This window comes from Oncorhynchus gorbuscha, linkage group LG18, assembly GCF_021184085.1.
Source record: "Oncorhynchus gorbuscha isolate QuinsamMale2020 ecotype Even-year linkage group LG18, OgorEven_v1.0, whole genome shotgun sequence".
In the NCBI taxonomy this organism is placed as follows: domain Eukaryota; kingdom Metazoa; phylum Chordata; class Actinopteri; order Salmoniformes; family Salmonidae; genus Oncorhynchus; species Oncorhynchus gorbuscha.
The window spans coordinates 39,974,749-39,992,458 of NC_060190.1; the positions used below are offsets into that span (position 1 = coordinate 39,974,749).

The following is a 17,710-nucleotide window of genomic DNA, read 5'->3' on the forward strand; positions in this document are numbered from 1 at the left end:
ATGTTTCTTTAAACCTGCTGCTAGTTACTTGAAATGAGAGATCCATGCCAAAACATGATTCAAAATTTAAATTTGAGAGAGTGCGAATGAAACACTAGCTTCTTGAGCAGTCACATTGATGTTTACATTATTAGCTGGTTATGCTAGTCAACTGTGACGTTGGCTAGCTTTCAATACATTGGCTAAATGGTCAGGCGATTTGCATCTTCATATGATAAAGACTATTCGTATTGCATTCTACATTTTAAGTGCACTCACAGATATTTATCTTATTTCAGTCTTTCAGAGCTAGCGTTAGTTCCTCTTAATAAACTGACAGCGGATCTGAGGCTGTGTTTACATCATAGAAGCATACAGCGTTGAAGAAAAAAATTTTCAGAAAAGATTTGCAAGAATTTAAGCTGCCACCAGATTTTACAATAATCTGAAGAATTTTTCATTGCCGTATACAGAAAATCAACTTCTCGACGTAGATCGATCAACTTGACTGTTTTCGGCGTCGGCCCACCACCTATGACTGAACTTTGAAAGCATTTCATTAGGGCCTTTCTGAGAGGTTTGCTCTTAACAGCGACAAACGTGATCATTGTGATAAAGTGTTGTCTTCACCGTTCAATTTGTCTTATTATTATGAGCTTCTAGCATGTTAAAGTTTCAGTCAGACGATGTAAAACGTTATACTGTCAACTTTAGATTTTTTATAAAAAATTTGAACTGTCAACTGACCTCAGTTTTGGCCTCCTAAACCACTCTCCAACCAGCATAGTAGCCAAGAGTTGATTTTGTAGTCAATATTCACTGGATTTAGGAGTCCCCTTTGTTCAGAAGCAGAAGGTCGTTTGGACAAGCTTAGTAGCCAATATTTACCTCAAAACCCTGGTCAGAACTTCTTCTTTAATGAGGAAATGTGGAGTAAAAACACCCTCTCCTCTCTTTTCCCTTCCAACAGACAGACCGTAATCAGCCCCTCTTGCCTGCTCTGCTCTCACCTGCCCTTTAATCCAGACAATGCCAAACCCCAGCGACGCAGGGCTGCTTAGGCTAACAAGCACCGGCGAATGCTAGCTTATGTATGGACAGAAATATTTTATCGTAGTCTGCTGTTCGAGATCAGCTTCCTGCATTATTCAGACACCCAATCTGATTTTGTGTGTGTGGAGGGAATCAAAGAAGCATGTCATTTTAAGGGTTTTTGTTTTGCTGGGAGGTTGGTGAGGGTCGTCCTGGCCCTTTGTAGACTTTTTGCAGATGTTATGAGAGTGAGGGGTAAGCCCTACCATACCCATGCATCCCCCCCTTAATGTATGCCTGCCACCAACCACGGCCACTCAGGAATTCCACACTAACATTGGATGAGTGCCACGGTATAGCAAAATCTGACACGCACTGTACTGTGGTCCTTACCCTAATGGTAAACCACCTCTTTTCATTCAGCAGCAAACCCCAACAACTAACATTTAACCAATTTAATCTTAGTTGAAAATTGCAAAATAGGGCCGGGTTAAACATGAAACGAGAAGTTAATCCCTGGCCTCCTGCGCTAGTTAGTAATGAGAGTTCCATTGCATCCTCCTGCCTCCCTCTTTCCCTCCCCCTCCTCACCTTGCCCGCCTGCTATTGATTGGCTGGGAATTGACATGTGCGATGTACACGCCTGCCATTTTATAGGATTTTTATCATGCTGTTTGGACTGCAAATGAAAGTGGGCGCTAGGGCGAGACGGACATCTTTAATGAGAGAAGAGCGGAACAACCTGAGGAAGTTGTGAGAAAAGGGGAGGGAGCAAAGAGTGGATAGACTAACTGCAGATCTTGGAGAGTAGAACCCAGGAATGTATAGGCTCGATATGTCTGTAGAATGTAGTGACGAGTCTGATATGGAGGGTAGCAACTTTGAGTAGCATGTTTTTCTAATGTGAAATGTATTAATTTATTTCTGTGTGACTTATCTGTGTGAACATGTAGTCAAGCAGATTCATAAAGAGCCCCCTTGAGTGATATTAATACCTGCAGGCCATTTGCAACTGAACCTTGCATAAAACAACGAAGGCCTTTGGTATACATGGCCCCTCCAAACCATTAGCATTCTCCCCACCCGGCCTGTTCTCTACCCATCTCCCTCTCTCACTTCCCCCTCACAACCTTTGAATTCCCCCTTTCTCAAACTGTACCCCCACCCCATCACCCCCTGTATCTTGTTATAGATTGTGACCGCCGGTAAGTGATGCATTATTCATTACGGAAATGTCGTCCGTTGATGGATGGCTGTTTGAGAGGCCTGTCCGTTAAATAAATCCACAAATGAAAATGCAAATTCTCACATTTCAAGAGGGAGCCCTGCCAAAGTTTCACCCTGACACTCCCTCCCTGCACTCTGTATTTCTCTCACTCACTCTCACACATTCTCTCAAACACTGTCACTCTTCTCCCCACTAACTGCTATTGACAGTCAAAAGGAGACCAAATGAAGAAGACGGATTTACTTAAGCTTCAATCTTGTTTCCCCCTCCCAGCGGGTGTTATCCCCTATAGGTGTCCCCTTTTTGTTTTCCTGCACACACACTTTTGTACAGATTAATTCAAAGTCCATAGATTTTAAGAAATGGATGGAAAACTACAATGATTGTTATTTCTTAAACAGCATCGCTTCCAAGGTTCTGAGAACCAATGGTTGGCTTACGGCGCTCGTTGGCATGTGCGTGGGTGGTCAGCGACGCTGGCTGCTTGATACCCATCTGAGTCTTTTTCTGTGTAACAAAATATTTATAGGGATACATTTTCTGTGTTTTAACTTTGTTGCTTTAAAACGAGCAGCGAATTATGTTAGCAACATCGATGGAGCGTGCTTTAAGAATTGATGTTTTGTATCTGGAATGCACTCGTCCAACTGTGTGTACACACTGAATAATTTATCAAGCAGCCAGACTGAAGGATTGAATCTCTATTAGCTTAATCTCTCGCTTTGGTTTATTTATTCCCTCATTCTTATTCTGGAAGAGAAGGCCCCTGTGCGCTCTCGATCTCTTTCTGTTGCACCTGTAACATCTCATGCCCTTCTGCTTGTCCACCCCAGGGCTTTATACATTTTACACTGGTTGTGTTACGCTTCAATGGACACTACAGAACAAAAACATTGAGTTAACAATTCATCCGTATATGGATATCCTTTCATATCTTCTGTTGAACAAATACGAGGTGCGCTACACATTTGCACTACAAGCTTTGTGCCACAGTCATGCTTTGGCCTCGTGCCTTGTCAAGTTCCTGTTAAGCAATAGGATGGCACGAGTGCTGGAGAGATTCAAGAAAGGACAATATTACATAGGTAATATTGTGATTTATGTTGGCAAGTAGACGTATCGTGCAGTAATCAAATGGGTTTTCATTCATTGACTCCTCTTCATCTGTGTTTTTGCTCTAGGCTGGACTCCTCATTGATTGAGTTGTTGGAGGTCTTCAGTCCCATCTCTCTGCCCGAGCGAAACGGCCCCTCCGCCTATCGAGGCAACCCTATCCGATGCCAGCCCCCCCTCAGTGTCCCCAAACCAGCCCGCCAAGCTCTCCTCTCCCACCCTGGCCCTTACCGGACCCCCCAACAGGACCTGGATGAGAGCCAGATACTTGAAGAGATTTTCTTCATCTGCTGATTCGGGGGTCCGGAGGTAGTTACCCTGAGTGGGGCAAAATTACAATTCTTAATAATTTACTTGATATTTACCATTGGCTCCTAAATTGAGTTCAGTGCCTTCTGATTGTTTTGGTTTGAAATGTCCAAATAGACAATCATGATTTGGGTAATTGTACGATTGTATTTTTATAATGCAATTGTTTTTATATTGATTGTTTTTTATATTAAATGTAAATAAATGTAAAGCATTTTGTGTAGTGGTCTCCACATTTTGTGACATGGTCACCGACAATGTAGCTAAATGCACTTTAATTCTTCTCATATGTGGATTTCTTATCACTTCAATGTAAATAGTACAATTCTTGTGAATCTTCTTAGTTTGTGACCACCTTGGTCACATTATCTCAGAACTGAAGGATTACAAGAACTGGGTCATATTCATTATTTTTAATAAGAAATGCAATACATTTTATAACGTTTGCTGCCTAATGAATACGACCCTGGTCGAGGCGCTGTTAGAATATGCAGTAAGTTTGAGTCACAACACGGGTGTATTCTAGACTGTGCTTTATTATTGGGCTAAGCTGAGACGCATCATTCATTAAAATTACAAAATAGTCCAGGGATCAGAGAATGGTGCAGTCTGGAGAGACGAGGGCGGGAGCCTAAAGCGCACTAACCAATGAGAAGCCTACCTCATCAGACAAGGTAAAGCGCTACACGCAACATTCAATTCCCCATCCCCTTCGTGTGCTGAAGTCTTCAGAATACTTTTGAATCCATTGAAGGAAATAGAATGTAGGAATAAACCCATGATAACAGCATTGAAGGTAGACCACATGATCGGAAATTGAGTAACTGAATATTTGATGAAATAGTGCAGTTTTTGATAGGTATTTTACCCTTGATAGAACTGAACACTTGTACAACATCAGAGCTCTATAGGATGTTACAAAATACAGATATGATAGAGACAAAATAAACAACATTTCTCTGATTAATACAGAACTCTTAACACTTCAGAATAAGGGACACTTCAGAATAAGGGACACATTGTATGTGGGATTTCTAAGCAGTAATTATCACTAATCAGCTAATTATGGTTTCAAGTCCTACATTAGCAGCAATGTTTAGCAAGAGAGGGAATTCCTCTCATGGATAGACATATTTTAGCAACCTTGTCCTAAGGAGAAGTGGTAAATATTAACCTAATGTTTATCCCATATTTCCAAGAGCTTAGATGGTCAACAACAGAGCAGTTATGAAACAGAATGACAAAACAGCGAAGGTGCATTCAAATTGTTGAACACAATCACAGCTAACAATTTTTTATTTTATTCTGGCAAGGTTTCATTTGTATTTTAATTTTGAAACATGAAATTACCATGTCATTGCAACCTTATACGCTGCCACATTTAGCTGAATTTGGAACTTGTATGTAAGAAGTTCACAAAAAATACTGCAATTTGAATGCACTTTGTAGCTTTAATCATCTAGGTAGATTGAACAGTTGAGGTGCATTGAAATATTAAGAGCGGGGAAGTGAAATGTAAAACAGTTCAGAAAACAGCAGCATAACGCTTTAAAAGAACAGTAGAGCTCTGATATTGAATAAAACCATCACAAATGGAAAAAAGAAAAGATAAACCTCTGAGAAAACGTAACAAAACAAACTTGGCAAATATGAGCATAATCTCCATTTCTCAAAGAACTGTTGCAAGTTGTGATCCTGTAGACAATAAGTGGTCAACAATGTACCACAATGTAGGCCTATACATGAATATAAAAAACTATTTGGTCACATACCAACTCATAGAAAAATAATGCCATGAAATCATGCATATCATTTGTAAACAGAATAAATAAATAAATACATAAATAAATTAAAGAAACGCAAAACACTTGTATAAAAAGGCCAATGCATGTCTATGCTCTAATTGAGTTCAATGCTCTCCCTGACTGTTTTCTGGTTAAATGCCTAGGTCAGGTCATACAGTTGTACCATATTCCTATGGACTTTTTTTTATTTATTTTTATTTTTTTAAACCTGGTTTCATTGATTATTATGATGTTTTCGTTCATCTTTTTGAAGTAATTAAAGTTTCGTTTTATTCAGTCCTTGTAGATAGAAGTAAAAGTCCTATAAAATATGCAAACCTATGTACAGAGGAAAACAGAGCAACAAAAACATTTACAGTATATTCATTGGTTTATGTATATATTTATATATATTTATATTCAAACTTCTGCTCTGTTTCTCATTGTTTTTGAACTACTATGTTTTTTTTCTTAATTTATATGTAAACAGTTGCAGCTGAAAGTTATAGCATGTGAAATAGATGCTCAATTCCAGTCATTCCTCTCCCTCTGCCTTCATTCACTCAATTGGAAAGCATTGGGAAAGGTGTAAGAAATGCACTATATAGCTCTATAGCCTATTTGAAAGGCTAAGGGAGTTTCCACCAAATTGCTGACACCAATCCAGTACTCTCAGGCCTTGGAATGCGGGTTAAAGTAGGCAGAGAGAGGGGCGCAAGCAGGGAAATAAACCTAAACACAGAACAAAATGGAGAGTGAGGGATGAATTTCATTGGGAAAGTGTGACTGAGAGCGTGAGCTGAGTGAAAGGTGGCATTCGCAGAAGTTAAGGGGACTTTGAGCAGTTCTGAACCAGTTCCAACCGCCATTTTTGTATACAGAGAGCCTTGTGGATGGCGCAACATCAAATGCTGTGCACTCCGTGAAAGCTCTGGTTGTCCCGCTTCACATACTGCTCTCTGCTCTCATTGAGATGCAGTATGTAAAATCTGACACCTGATTTGCATAGGGAGTGGCACGTCACATTTTCTGGCCTATCCAAACAAAGGGTTGATTTCCTCTGGCTGTGAAACTCTCAGCTCCACTTACAATATGGTATATGAAACAGGGGAGCCTCGCGATTTGCAGCAAAAGCATAATCATCTCGCTGTGGTATTCTCGGATTTAAGAGCTCTCTACATGAACAAATACAAAATTATTTTGTAGAATTGAAACAAGACCACTTTGTCTTGGGTCACAGCACGTTGTGCGTCTTTGTGCTTAAAGCTGAAGTTGTAACGAGTTAACAGGCATTTCAATGGAGTCTCTGAGTCGTTCAGAGGACACTGGGCAGAAAATTGTTGTAGTTATTTGAAATGGTGCCAGTTTTGTAGTCACTAAGTATGATCAGCTATAAGACAGGTGAATTATTATATTAAGTTGTTTATTATTTGATTGCTACCATATTTAGAAAGTATGGCATGCCCTATTCTCCCACTTTTATTGAATAGGACACATTCTGTATGATTTTTAAAAATATACCCGGAAAGGTTAAAAGAATAAGCATTACTATGTATTGTTCATGGCCCTCTCTTGATAAGTAATTACTTTTGGATATGTCTATTTAGGCAGAAATCTAGATTTTTACATTACATTTAACTGGTTTGGGGAGACACATTGACGTGACTTAGAAGCCGAATCCGAACTTACGCATAACTTTGCATTTCAAGTAAATCATAAATTGGTTGATGTCAATGGGAAATTTGTGCAACAAGAAACCGATCTCAAGATAGGGTGGACCTTTGATAAATAATGGGGAGAGTCATTTCAGAACTTTCCTTGACAAACCCAGGGAAATAAGGGGGTGTAAAGGAGTGCTAATGACATCTTTAGGCCTGTTTGCATTGCGGTAGACTGGGTGAGACACAGACCTTGTAGCAGGGATGCAATTGAGGCTAAATCCAGGTAAACACAGTTTTGATATGATGCATAGCACATAGAAATAGATTGAATAGAACGGTCTCGGAACCTCTAACCCTAGCAATTTGACTGGTAAACTCATGGGTACATTCACAATGGCTGGCTGGTATTGGGATGCAATCATTTCCATAGTAATGTAGAATGTTAATTCAAATGATGTTAACTGATGTGGCTCATGCAATGGAATGTAATTTCAGTTGAGTTAAATCAACAAATCACACATATTTTAACACATATTTGACTTCCGGCTTTGCTCCTACGTCTAAAATATACAGGTTAAGACCACGATGTCACATCTGGGACCAGCGCTGTTGCTAACTACCAGTGCCATTGCTAACTGGTATAGCTGATCCCATTGTTGCAAAGAGTTATGTTTTTTTTAGAATCCCATAGATGTTAACATTTGTCATCTTCAACCTGGCTTTGCACCTATGGGTATACTCGCCATAGCCGCCAGTCCACCCATTATGCAAACATTGACTTGAATGGGGATGTATGTTCTAGTCATTCTATTTCTATAGCATAGCAGTTATGCACCTAGTTCGCTAAATTAGCACTGTTAGCATTGCCGTTGGGAACAGCCTGGCGCTCTCGACCAGCGTTCAGTGTTTACCCACCTTTTATTTAAAGGTTGGACGCAGGCACTAGGGGAATGGTCTGGTGAGGAACAGTTAGAGAGAGCTCCATACAACAATAGCTGAATTGGCGCTGGCTGTATACATTACAAAACACTTCCTGGTTCCTTTGTGTTTAGTAGACAAACCACTTCCTAGGTCTGCAATGTGTTAACATGAAATTTCACCTATAAGTTATAACCATACAATACGCAATGTCAGACCAAACCCAGTGGAACCAAGCCTCAAGGGTTCTTATACTCGCACAGCATTTCCAAGTGCTCCCTTTAGTTCGTACCTGTATTAGCAGAATATATAATACCCACTTTGATTTAAAATGTAATGACAAATACACATCACAATGAGTCTGTGACTGTCAGAGTACTTGATGCTAATTTCCATGTGTGAGAGGACCACGGTGAATCATCTGAACGATTCGTTAGCTTTGACATGCTTTACTGCTAAAGCTCTATGGAGATGTGAAACGACATGATGGAATGCGACTGCAGTTTTGACATCATCGTAGCGCGTTGGCTGCTTGCAGTAATGTTTTGAAAGCACAGTGCTTGATGGCAGATTCTGCAGGTGACAAGGCACACCTTGTGTTGACAGCCCATACGCTACATGCACTTACTTACTGAATGCAATTAAGAGAGAGAAAAGGTCACGGTATTCATCCATTTTGGTTCAAATGTCAAAGAGAATGTTGTTTTTACTTGTTAAGTTTGTGTAGAGTGTACTTTGAAGCTGAAAAGTTATGTTTGGAATCAAGTCAAAGATCTTTGTCCTACCTCTAAAATTAATTTAGCCTGATTCTCTTTAAGCCTGCTACTGAGAAGTGGCTTTTTTTTGCATTTTTTAAATGGTATGTACACGTACATACAGTGTATGTGAATCTTCACACATATATTCAGGAATATGTGTGTATCAGCATATATAGTTTATTAGAGAGAGGAATGCCTGCAGTTCTGGGAGCTGCCAGATTTGCGCCTCTTCCCAAGCAGAGCAGTTTTTCAAACTCCAGCTAAAATCTACAAAAAAATGACAGCTCATCATAGTCGATAGCTGTTCTATATACAGACACACATAAAATATGTGCATATACTGTAAATACATATATTGGTTTGATTAATATCTATTTATCCATATATACTGTATATATGTATATATATGAATACATTAGCTTGAATGCGTGTTATACATATACATATATATGTACTGCAAATATAAACAAGTTCATGTATTTCAAACATTTTTGATCTTTTAACTATGAGGTTAGGATGTCAAGTTAGAAAAGGTAAGGCTGCAGTATGGAACAACCCTTCCCATGCACACTCCATCCCATCCCCAAGAGAAAATGAGAAGAGGGGAAAAAAAAATAAACATTTTGAATAGTTAATTGTAAACTAGCGAAGTGAGCGACCCCATTGGTCATCTGAAATAGTGTTGCCTGTATTCAAAAAGCATAACAGCAATATATATGTATATATACATATATTGTATATATATTCTAAATGTACACATCTTTTAAATGCAACTCTTTAATCGATTAACAAAGATTAAAAGAGATGCAGTGGTCCGAGTATATTAATAGAGCTACAAGTCCTCAGCAATAAAAATGTTTGGTCTTTTGGTCCCTAAAACAACTAAGGAATGACAGGTAAGACTCCCTGGAGACCGTTGCTATGGCTCTCCTTGGCAACGGTATCCCCTGGAAACCGACAGGCACTCCAAGCTAAAGATGGCCATCCCGAATCAAAGTGAGTTTGGGTCATGAAATATCGCATTCCCTACAAAGTTCTCTCCTCCTAGTCCTGTAAAAGTGTTCTTTAAAAAGTTATTTCCCCATACCCAACAACTTTACATAGATATCTCCTATGGCATTCCCCCATAAAGTATTTTTTAAAAGTTTGTTTAGTTCTTGGAACTCTTGGCATCCATACTTCCTCCATCTCTGTTCCGTGTTTTTTTTTTCTTCTTTTTTTTCTTCTTCTTTTATAATACTTCCCTTGTGGTCCTGTAAGGTAGCTGTCATTCAGGCAGGTTTAGGGAGAGAGAAAGAGAGGAGGGGAGGCGATAAAGAGAGTAAGCGTCCTGGAGCTACCCAGGCTTGCATGAGTTCTCTCTGAGGTCCAAAAGGTACATCCAACAGAGGTGTCCATTACTTGGTCATTTAATTTGTTCATGTTCAGCCCAGTATATGATCCAGTTTCATACCAGCCTCAAATAATTCCTGTGGTCTTTCAGTTCAATGACGTTGTTCATTTAATCAACATGTGTTCCAGCTCAATAAAAACCTGGAAAGTAAGAATATGGTCCTTCATCCATTGCTTACAATAAAATCACATTGATCTATTTGCCCTAGCAAAACATATTTTCACGTAGTCAAATACAATATATTCTTATGTATGTATGTATGTATGTATGTATGTATGTATGTATGTATGTATGTATGTATGTATGTATGTATGTATGTATGTATGTATGTATGTATGTATGTATGTATGTATGTATGTATGTATGTACACTGCTCAAAAAAATAAAGGGAACACTAAAATAACACATCCTAGATCTGAATGAATGAAATATTCTTATTAAATACTTTTTTCTTTACATAGTTGAATGTGCTGACAACAAAATCACACAAATTGTCAATGGAAATCAAATTTATCAACCCATGGAGGTCGGGATTTGGAGTCACACTATAAATTAAAGTGGAAAACCACACTAGGCTGATCCAAATTTGATGTAATGTCCTTAAAACAAGTCCAATTGAGGCTCAGTAGTGTGTGTGGCCTCCACGTGCCTGTATGACCTCCCTACAACACCTGGGCATGCTCCTGATGAGGTGGAGTATGGTCTCCTGAGGGATCTCCTCCCAGACCTGGACTAAAGCATCCGCCAACTCCTGCACAGTCTGTGGTGCAACATGGCGTTGGTGGATGGAGCGAGACATGATGTCCCAGATGTGCTCAATTGGATTCAGGTCTGGGGAACGGGCGGGCCAGTCCATAGCATCAATGCCTTCCTCTTGCAGGAACTGCTGACACACTCCAGCCACATGAGTTCTAGCATTGTCTTGCGCATGAGGAACCCAGGGCCAACCGCACCAGCATATGGTCTCACAAGGGTTCTGAGGATCTCATCTCGGTACCTAATGGCAGTAAGGCTATCTCTGGCGAGCACATGGAGGGCCATGACTGACGCACCGCCAAACCGGTCATGCTGGAGGATGTAGCAGGTAGCAGAACGTTCTCCACAGCGTCTCCAGACTGTCACGTGCTCAGTGTGAACCTGCTTTCATCTGTGAAGAGCACAGGGCGCCAGTGGCGAATTTGCCAATCTTGGTGTTCTCTGGCAAATGCCAAATGTTCTGCACGGTGTTGGGCTGTAAGTACAACCCCCACCTGTGGACATTGGGCCGTCATACCACCCTCATGGAGTCTGTTTCTGGCCGTTTGAGCAGACACATGCACATTTGTGGCCTGCTGGAGGTCATTTTGCAGGCAGTGCTCCTCCTTGCACAAAGGCGGAGGTAGCGGTCCTGCTGCTGGGTTGTTGCCCTCCTACGGCCTCCTCCACGTCTCCTGATGTACTGGCCTGTCTCCTGGTAGCGCCTCCATGCTCTGGACACTACGCTGACAGACACAGTAAATCTTCTTGCCACAGCTCGCATTGATGTCCCATCCTGGATGAGCTTCACTACCTGAGCCACTTGTGTGGGTTGTAGACTCCGTCTCATGCTACCACTAGAGTGAAAGCACCGCCACCATTCAAAAGAGACCAAAACATTAACCAGGAAGCATAGGAACTGAGAAGTGGTCTGTGGTCCCCACCTGCAGAACCACTCCTTTATTGGGATGTGTATTGCTAATTGCCTATCATTTCCACCTGTTGTCTATACCATTTGCACAACAGCATGTGAAATGTATTGTCAATCAGTGTTGCTTCCTAAGTGGACAGTTTGATTTCACAGAAGTGTGATTGACTTGGAGTTACATTGTGTTGTTTAAGTGTTCCCTTTATTTTTTTGAGCAGTGTATATTTATGCATACATCAACAAATATAAATATATACACAAATGTAAATAAATACATTAAACTATATATATACAGAATATAAATGTGTGTTAAACATATTTTCTATAATTTAGGGGTCTAATTGCAGGCGACTCCTCTCACCTGTGTTGCCCTGTGTGCAGTGACTGCCATATCCCTCAGGGCAGGGGTGGCTGATAGGGGGAGGGGCTAGTAGGGGCGGTTGGCATCCTTCGGCCTCTTGAGCTGCACCTTGAGTCTCTTCATGCCGATCTGAAAGCCGTTCATTGACTGGATGGCAGCATGGGCACTACCTGGGTTATCGAAGCTCACAAACCCTGGGGGATGGGCCGCACAAAGAGCGAGAGAGAAAGGGAGACGGAGAGAGAGAAAAATGGAAAGAGAGGAAGATCGAAATATCGTGGAAGAGAGAGAGAGAGGGGACGAGGTTAGGTAAGTGCAAGACCAAAGAGAGGACAGTATGAGTGATCGTTGAAGTTTTATGAAAGGAAAGAGTGAGATGGAAGGAAAACAAGATACAGGCAAGGGTAGGGATGAGGGGAGGGATATGAGAAAAGTTACTTCAGATTTCAAGTCGGTGACAGACAGTTCAACATGATTCTTACATTTTCCCACATTTGCAACACACAAAGAATACACTGACTTAAATTAATACTTAATCATACTGTTATCTCTAATGCACATTTTCTGCCATAGCCATTCAGTTTATAACGCTTTAAAAACACATGCCTTAACACTTCACTTCAATTGCAGTTCTCTTATAATATTATCGTGGTGGACATCTTAACATATAATGCATGTCAAAGTTGCTATACATTAGACACAGTTTGACACATCAAATGCCCACATCAATAACAAGCCTAACGACATGCAATAGAAACACAACACCAGGTCACTCAAATCGAGGGTAGAAACCATAGAATTAGAACAGACAGAACAGACACCACTCGTCAAAACGACACTTAAATATTTGTCGGACTCTCAATAACCCAGAATAACATCACCTAGAGGGTGCAAGAATAAATACCAATTGAATTCTGCCTCTGTTAAAAGGCCCATGAAAGTTATTCATGAATATTACTGTGTTATACCCACTTATACTATTTTGATTCCGGATATTGTAAATCTATGTTAAAGACTACTTCTCAATGAAAGATATGAACTAGTCCTATCATGATTATCACCATAGAGGGAGTGTTTATGGGTTAACACTTTACTAGTGCTCTGCATCATATATATGTCATACGCCTGTCATTAGCATATGACATCTGTTATAAGCAGTCATTATACGTCCTTTTATGCTGCAATACATTCCTGGTAGCTTTCAGTGGTATGCCAATTAACCATGGCAGTTACACTTCCTATGGATACCTTCTTCATAATGCATTATAAAGCATTTAGCATATCTCTTAAGGCTTTATATATATATTTACATTTACATTTAAGTCATTTAGCAGACGCTCTTATCCAGAGTGACTTACAAATTGGTGCATTCACCTTATGTATATATATATATATATATATATATATATATATATATATATATATATATATATATATATATATATATATATATATGCCTATAAAGCATTATGAAGAGGGTATTCATAGGAAGTGTTACGACCATGCTTATTTTTCAGCTAGCTGATGTACTAGTCTAAATTATTAGTGTCATGTATCATATTGTAGCAACCATTTGGCAACTTATTGTCAGATATCTTCGAAACTACCCACAAGCACTATTTCTCAACATCATATGGAGAATCTACTCTGCGTTAGCAAGCTCGAGGTGGCTAACGTTAGCTACTAGCTATGCAGACTGAGTGTTGGCAGTGGTGAGCTACAATCCACCAATCACGAAGAGGTGTGGTTTAAACAACCAATCAGATTCCCCACATGAGGGGGATGCCTGTTTTCTGTGAAATATGCTACTAGAGTTTTTCAACCTTGGTTTAGTACTAGTGTGCTACAATAGCTGACTGACTGCTGTTGTGATCATTTCAATCTGCCTGGAGCCTTCCTCAAATCTCCGTCTTAATCTTGACTCTTCCCTCGTCTCCTGTGCCCATTCCTGCCTCTGGATTATAGCCTCTGGAATCAATCTATTTTGGATTTACCTCAATATTCCCCATTGGATTAGCTGACTCTCCCTCGGCCGGTGAAACGGCCTCTCCTTCTGAACCTCCTCTCTCCTTGACTCTTCTTTGGTAGCTAACTCAGCCATCAATCTGTAAGTCTCCGCTCTCTCTACTTTATATCTGCTGTCTTTTTTGATGTTGTGTTCTGTGGGTTTCCTGCCTGTTCTCGACTAGTTGGTGTTGTTATCTGTCTTACTACTCAGCTTTGTCGACCGTGGAGGTTGGCTAGCCAGTTGTGTTAGCTGGCTAGACGAGCTGGCTAGCCAGGCTAGTTAGCTGGCTAGGCTAGCTAGCTGGCTAAAATAACAACCTTTATCTGGCTGGTTTGCTGGCTAAAATAACTGCATTTACCGGTAACATTATTTGATAACTGGTTAGATGGGGTTACAGTGCCTTGCGAAAGTATTCGGCCCCCTTGAACTTTGCAACCTTTTGCCACATTTCAGGCTTCAAACATAAAGATATAAAACTGTATTTTTTTGTGAAGAATCAACAACAAGTGGGACACAATCATGAAGTGGAACGACATTTATTGGATATTTCAAACTTTTTTAACAAATCAAAAACTGAAAAATTGGGCGTGCAAAATTATTCAGCCCCTTTACTTTCAGTGCAGCAAACTCTCTCCAGAAGTTCAGTGAGGATCTCTGAATGATCCAATGTTGACCTAAATGACTAATGATGATAAATACAATCCACCTGTGTGTAATCAAGTCTCTGTATAAATGCACCTGCACTGTGATAGTCTCAGATGTCCGTTAAAAGCGCAGAGAGCATCATGAAGAACAAGGAACACACCAGGCAGGTCCGAGATACTATTGTGAAGAAGTTTAAAGCCGGATTTGGATACAAAAAGATTTCCCAAGCTTTAAACATCCCAAGGAGCACTGTGCAAGTGATAATATTGAAATGGAAGGAGTATCAGACCACTGCAAATCTACCAAGACCTGGCCGTCCCTCTAAACTTTCAGCTCATACAAGGAGAAGACTGATCAGAGATGCAGCCAAGAGGCCCATGATCACTCTGGATGAACTGCAGAGATCTACAGCTGAGGTGGGAGACTCTGTCCATAGGACAACAATCAGTCGTATATTGCACAAATCTGGCCTTTATGGAAGAGTGGCAAGAAGAAAGCCATTTCTTAAAAATAACCATAAAAAGTGGCATTTAAAGTTTGCCACAAGCCACCTGGGAGACACACCAAACATGTGGAAGAAGGTGCTCTGGTCAGATGAAACCAAAATTGAACTTTTTGGCAATGCAAAACGTTATGTTTGGCATAAAAGCAACACAGCTCATCACCCTGAACACACCATCCCCACTGTCAAACATGGTGGTGGTGGCAGCATCATGGTTTGGGCCTGCTTTACTTCAGCAGGGACAGGGAAGATGGTTAGAATTGATGGGTAGATGGATGGAGCCAAATACAGGACCATTCTGGAAGAAAACCTGATGGAGTCTGCAAAAGACCTGAGACTGGGACAGAGATTTGTCTTCCAACAAGACAATGATACAAAACATAAAGCAAAATCTACAATGGAATGGTTCAAAAATAAACATATCCAGGTGTTAGAATGGCCAAGTCAAAGTCCAGACCTGAATCCAGTCGAGAATCTGTGGAAAGAACTGAAAACTGCTGTTCACAAATGCTCTCCATTCAACCTCACTGAGCTCGAGCTGTTTTGCAAGGAGGAATGGGAAAAAATTTCAGTCTCTCGATGTGCAAAACCGATAGAGACATACCCCAAGCGACTTACAGCTGTAATCGCAGCAAAAGGTGGCGCTACAAAGTATTAACTTAAGGGGGCTGAATAATTTTGCACGCCCAATTTTTCAGTTTTTGATTTGTTAAAAAAGTTTGAAATATCCAATAAATGTCGTTCCACTTCATGATTGTGTCCCACTTATTGTTGATTCTTCACAAAAAAATACAGTTTTATATCTTTATGTTTGAAGCCTGAAATGTGGCAAAAGGTCGCAAGGTTCAAGGGGGCCGAATACTTTCGCAAGGCACTGTATGTTGTCATAACCTGACATAAAACATAATGACAACTTATAACATTGGATCTGTCATACTATTGAGAGTGAGGACCTCTTCATGATGCAGTTACAGGTGTTACCCACCGCGACATGCATTACATTTATCTGTAACAGAAGACCCACAAGGCACATTCACCCCCCATCCCACCCGCCAGGGCCCCCAATTTTCAAGCAACTCCGGAATTTACAATTTCTCTTTTCAATGTTTTCAAAAAAGGTTGCGTCTGCGGTAAAGAAAGTAATTAGTGAAAGAAGAATAATAAGGATAATAATGAAGAATAAATCATCTTTACAGGTGTTTTATCATTTTTACCCACCAAAGCATTTACTTTGGTTTGTCGCCCGATCCACAAACACTTTGGAGGAGATGACATTACCGAAAGGCAGGAACATCTGCATCAGCTCGCCATCCCCAAACTCCTGAGGGAGGTGGTAGATGAACAGGTTACAGCCCTCCGGCCCTGCACAGAGAGAGAGGAGAGGGGGTGGAGAGAGGAGGGGAGGGGAAGGGTGGGATGGGGGAAGAGAAATGAGTGGGAGAGAGGGAGGGGTGGGAGGGTATGGGGAGAGATTGAGAGAGGGGTAGGAGGAGAGGGAAGGGGTAGAGAGGGAGAGAATGAGAGATGAAAGGGGTCGGAACGAGGTGGAAGAACGGGACAGGGTGGGACAGGGAGAGTGGGGGAGAGAGAGTGTGTGTGGTGTGAAAGCAAAGGAGTGAAAAAGTGGTGGTATAGAGGGGGAAGGCAAGAGAGAAACAAAAGGAAGGAAGAGTTTTCGGACCAACCAACATGATGAAGGAACTGAACTGATACACAACATCTGAGATCAGAAAGAATATGTAGAACAATTTCTGATCTCAGATGATGGCTGTGTCTCAAATGGCAACCCATTCCCTATACAGTGCACTACTTTTGACCAGGGCACTACTTTGTCCCATAGGGCTCTGGTCAAAAGTTGTGCACTGTGAAGGGAATAGTGTGACATTTGGGATGCATTTATAATGCCCATACATTTCATCTACACTCCACAGGGGGGAGCCAGAGTCCCAAGCCTGAGTCATCAAGCACACAGGTCAATGAGTTCTCCCTCCACGGGCTGATTCTAGCCAGTCTACCGGTGTGCTTCTCTGTCTCACTTGTTTTCTCTGGCTTTCTTCCAGGGCAAAAATGAACTGTTAAATGCAGTGGGTGGCTGTCCCATTGCCTCTGAATATAGAACACTGTCTATTTCCCAACGAATCTACATGTTGAATCACCACCAGCAGGTGATCTACTGCAGACGTCCGACATTCGAGTTATGGTATGTCCTTTCCTAGGTGATGACTGCTCTTCACATCAGTGTGGATGAAGGAAAGAACACAAGGAAAGGAAGCTATTGAGGTGCACACCTCATATAAAATTGAGGCAGATTGGCATGGAAATGCAGGTATGTCAGGCAATGCTTATTAACACACTA

General features: G+C 40.9%; 2 protein-coding genes across 16 annotated transcripts in view; one reads left to right on the top strand and one right to left on the bottom strand.

Moving 5' to 3' along the window:
• The window catches only part of kiaa1328 (KIAA1328 ortholog), a 32,111-nt gene extending 28,231 nt beyond the window's left edge, over positions 1-3,880 (top strand). For all 5 annotated transcript variants that reach the window (XM_046313100.1, XM_046313101.1, XM_046313104.1 and 2 more), the window contains one exon: positions 3,421-3,880. In XM_046313100.1, the coding sequence (XP_046169056.1) occupies positions 3,421-3,646 (226 nt within the window). In that variant the 3' untranslated portion in view covers positions 3,647-3,880. The remainder of the gene's footprint in view (positions 1-3,420) is intronic.
• A 297-nt stretch (positions 3,881-4,177) lies between these two features.
• LOC124004301 (CUGBP Elav-like family member 4) overlaps positions 4,178-17,710 on the bottom strand; it is a 119,034-nt gene continuing 105,501 nt past the window's right edge. For 9 of the 11 annotated variants that reach the window (XM_046313112.1, XM_046313107.1, XM_046313113.1 and 6 more), the window contains 3 exons: positions 16,573-16,716; positions 12,200-12,393; positions 4,178-10,315 (listed from right to left, as the gene is read on the bottom strand). In XM_046313112.1, coding sequence (XP_046169068.1) covers positions 12,266-12,393; positions 16,573-16,716 — 272 coding nt within the window. In that variant the 3' untranslated portion in view covers positions 4,178-10,315; positions 12,200-12,265. The remainder of the gene's footprint in view (positions 10,316-12,199; positions 12,394-16,572; positions 16,717-17,710) is intronic. The other 2 variants (XM_046313114.1, XM_046313108.1) reach the window with 2 other exon arrangements.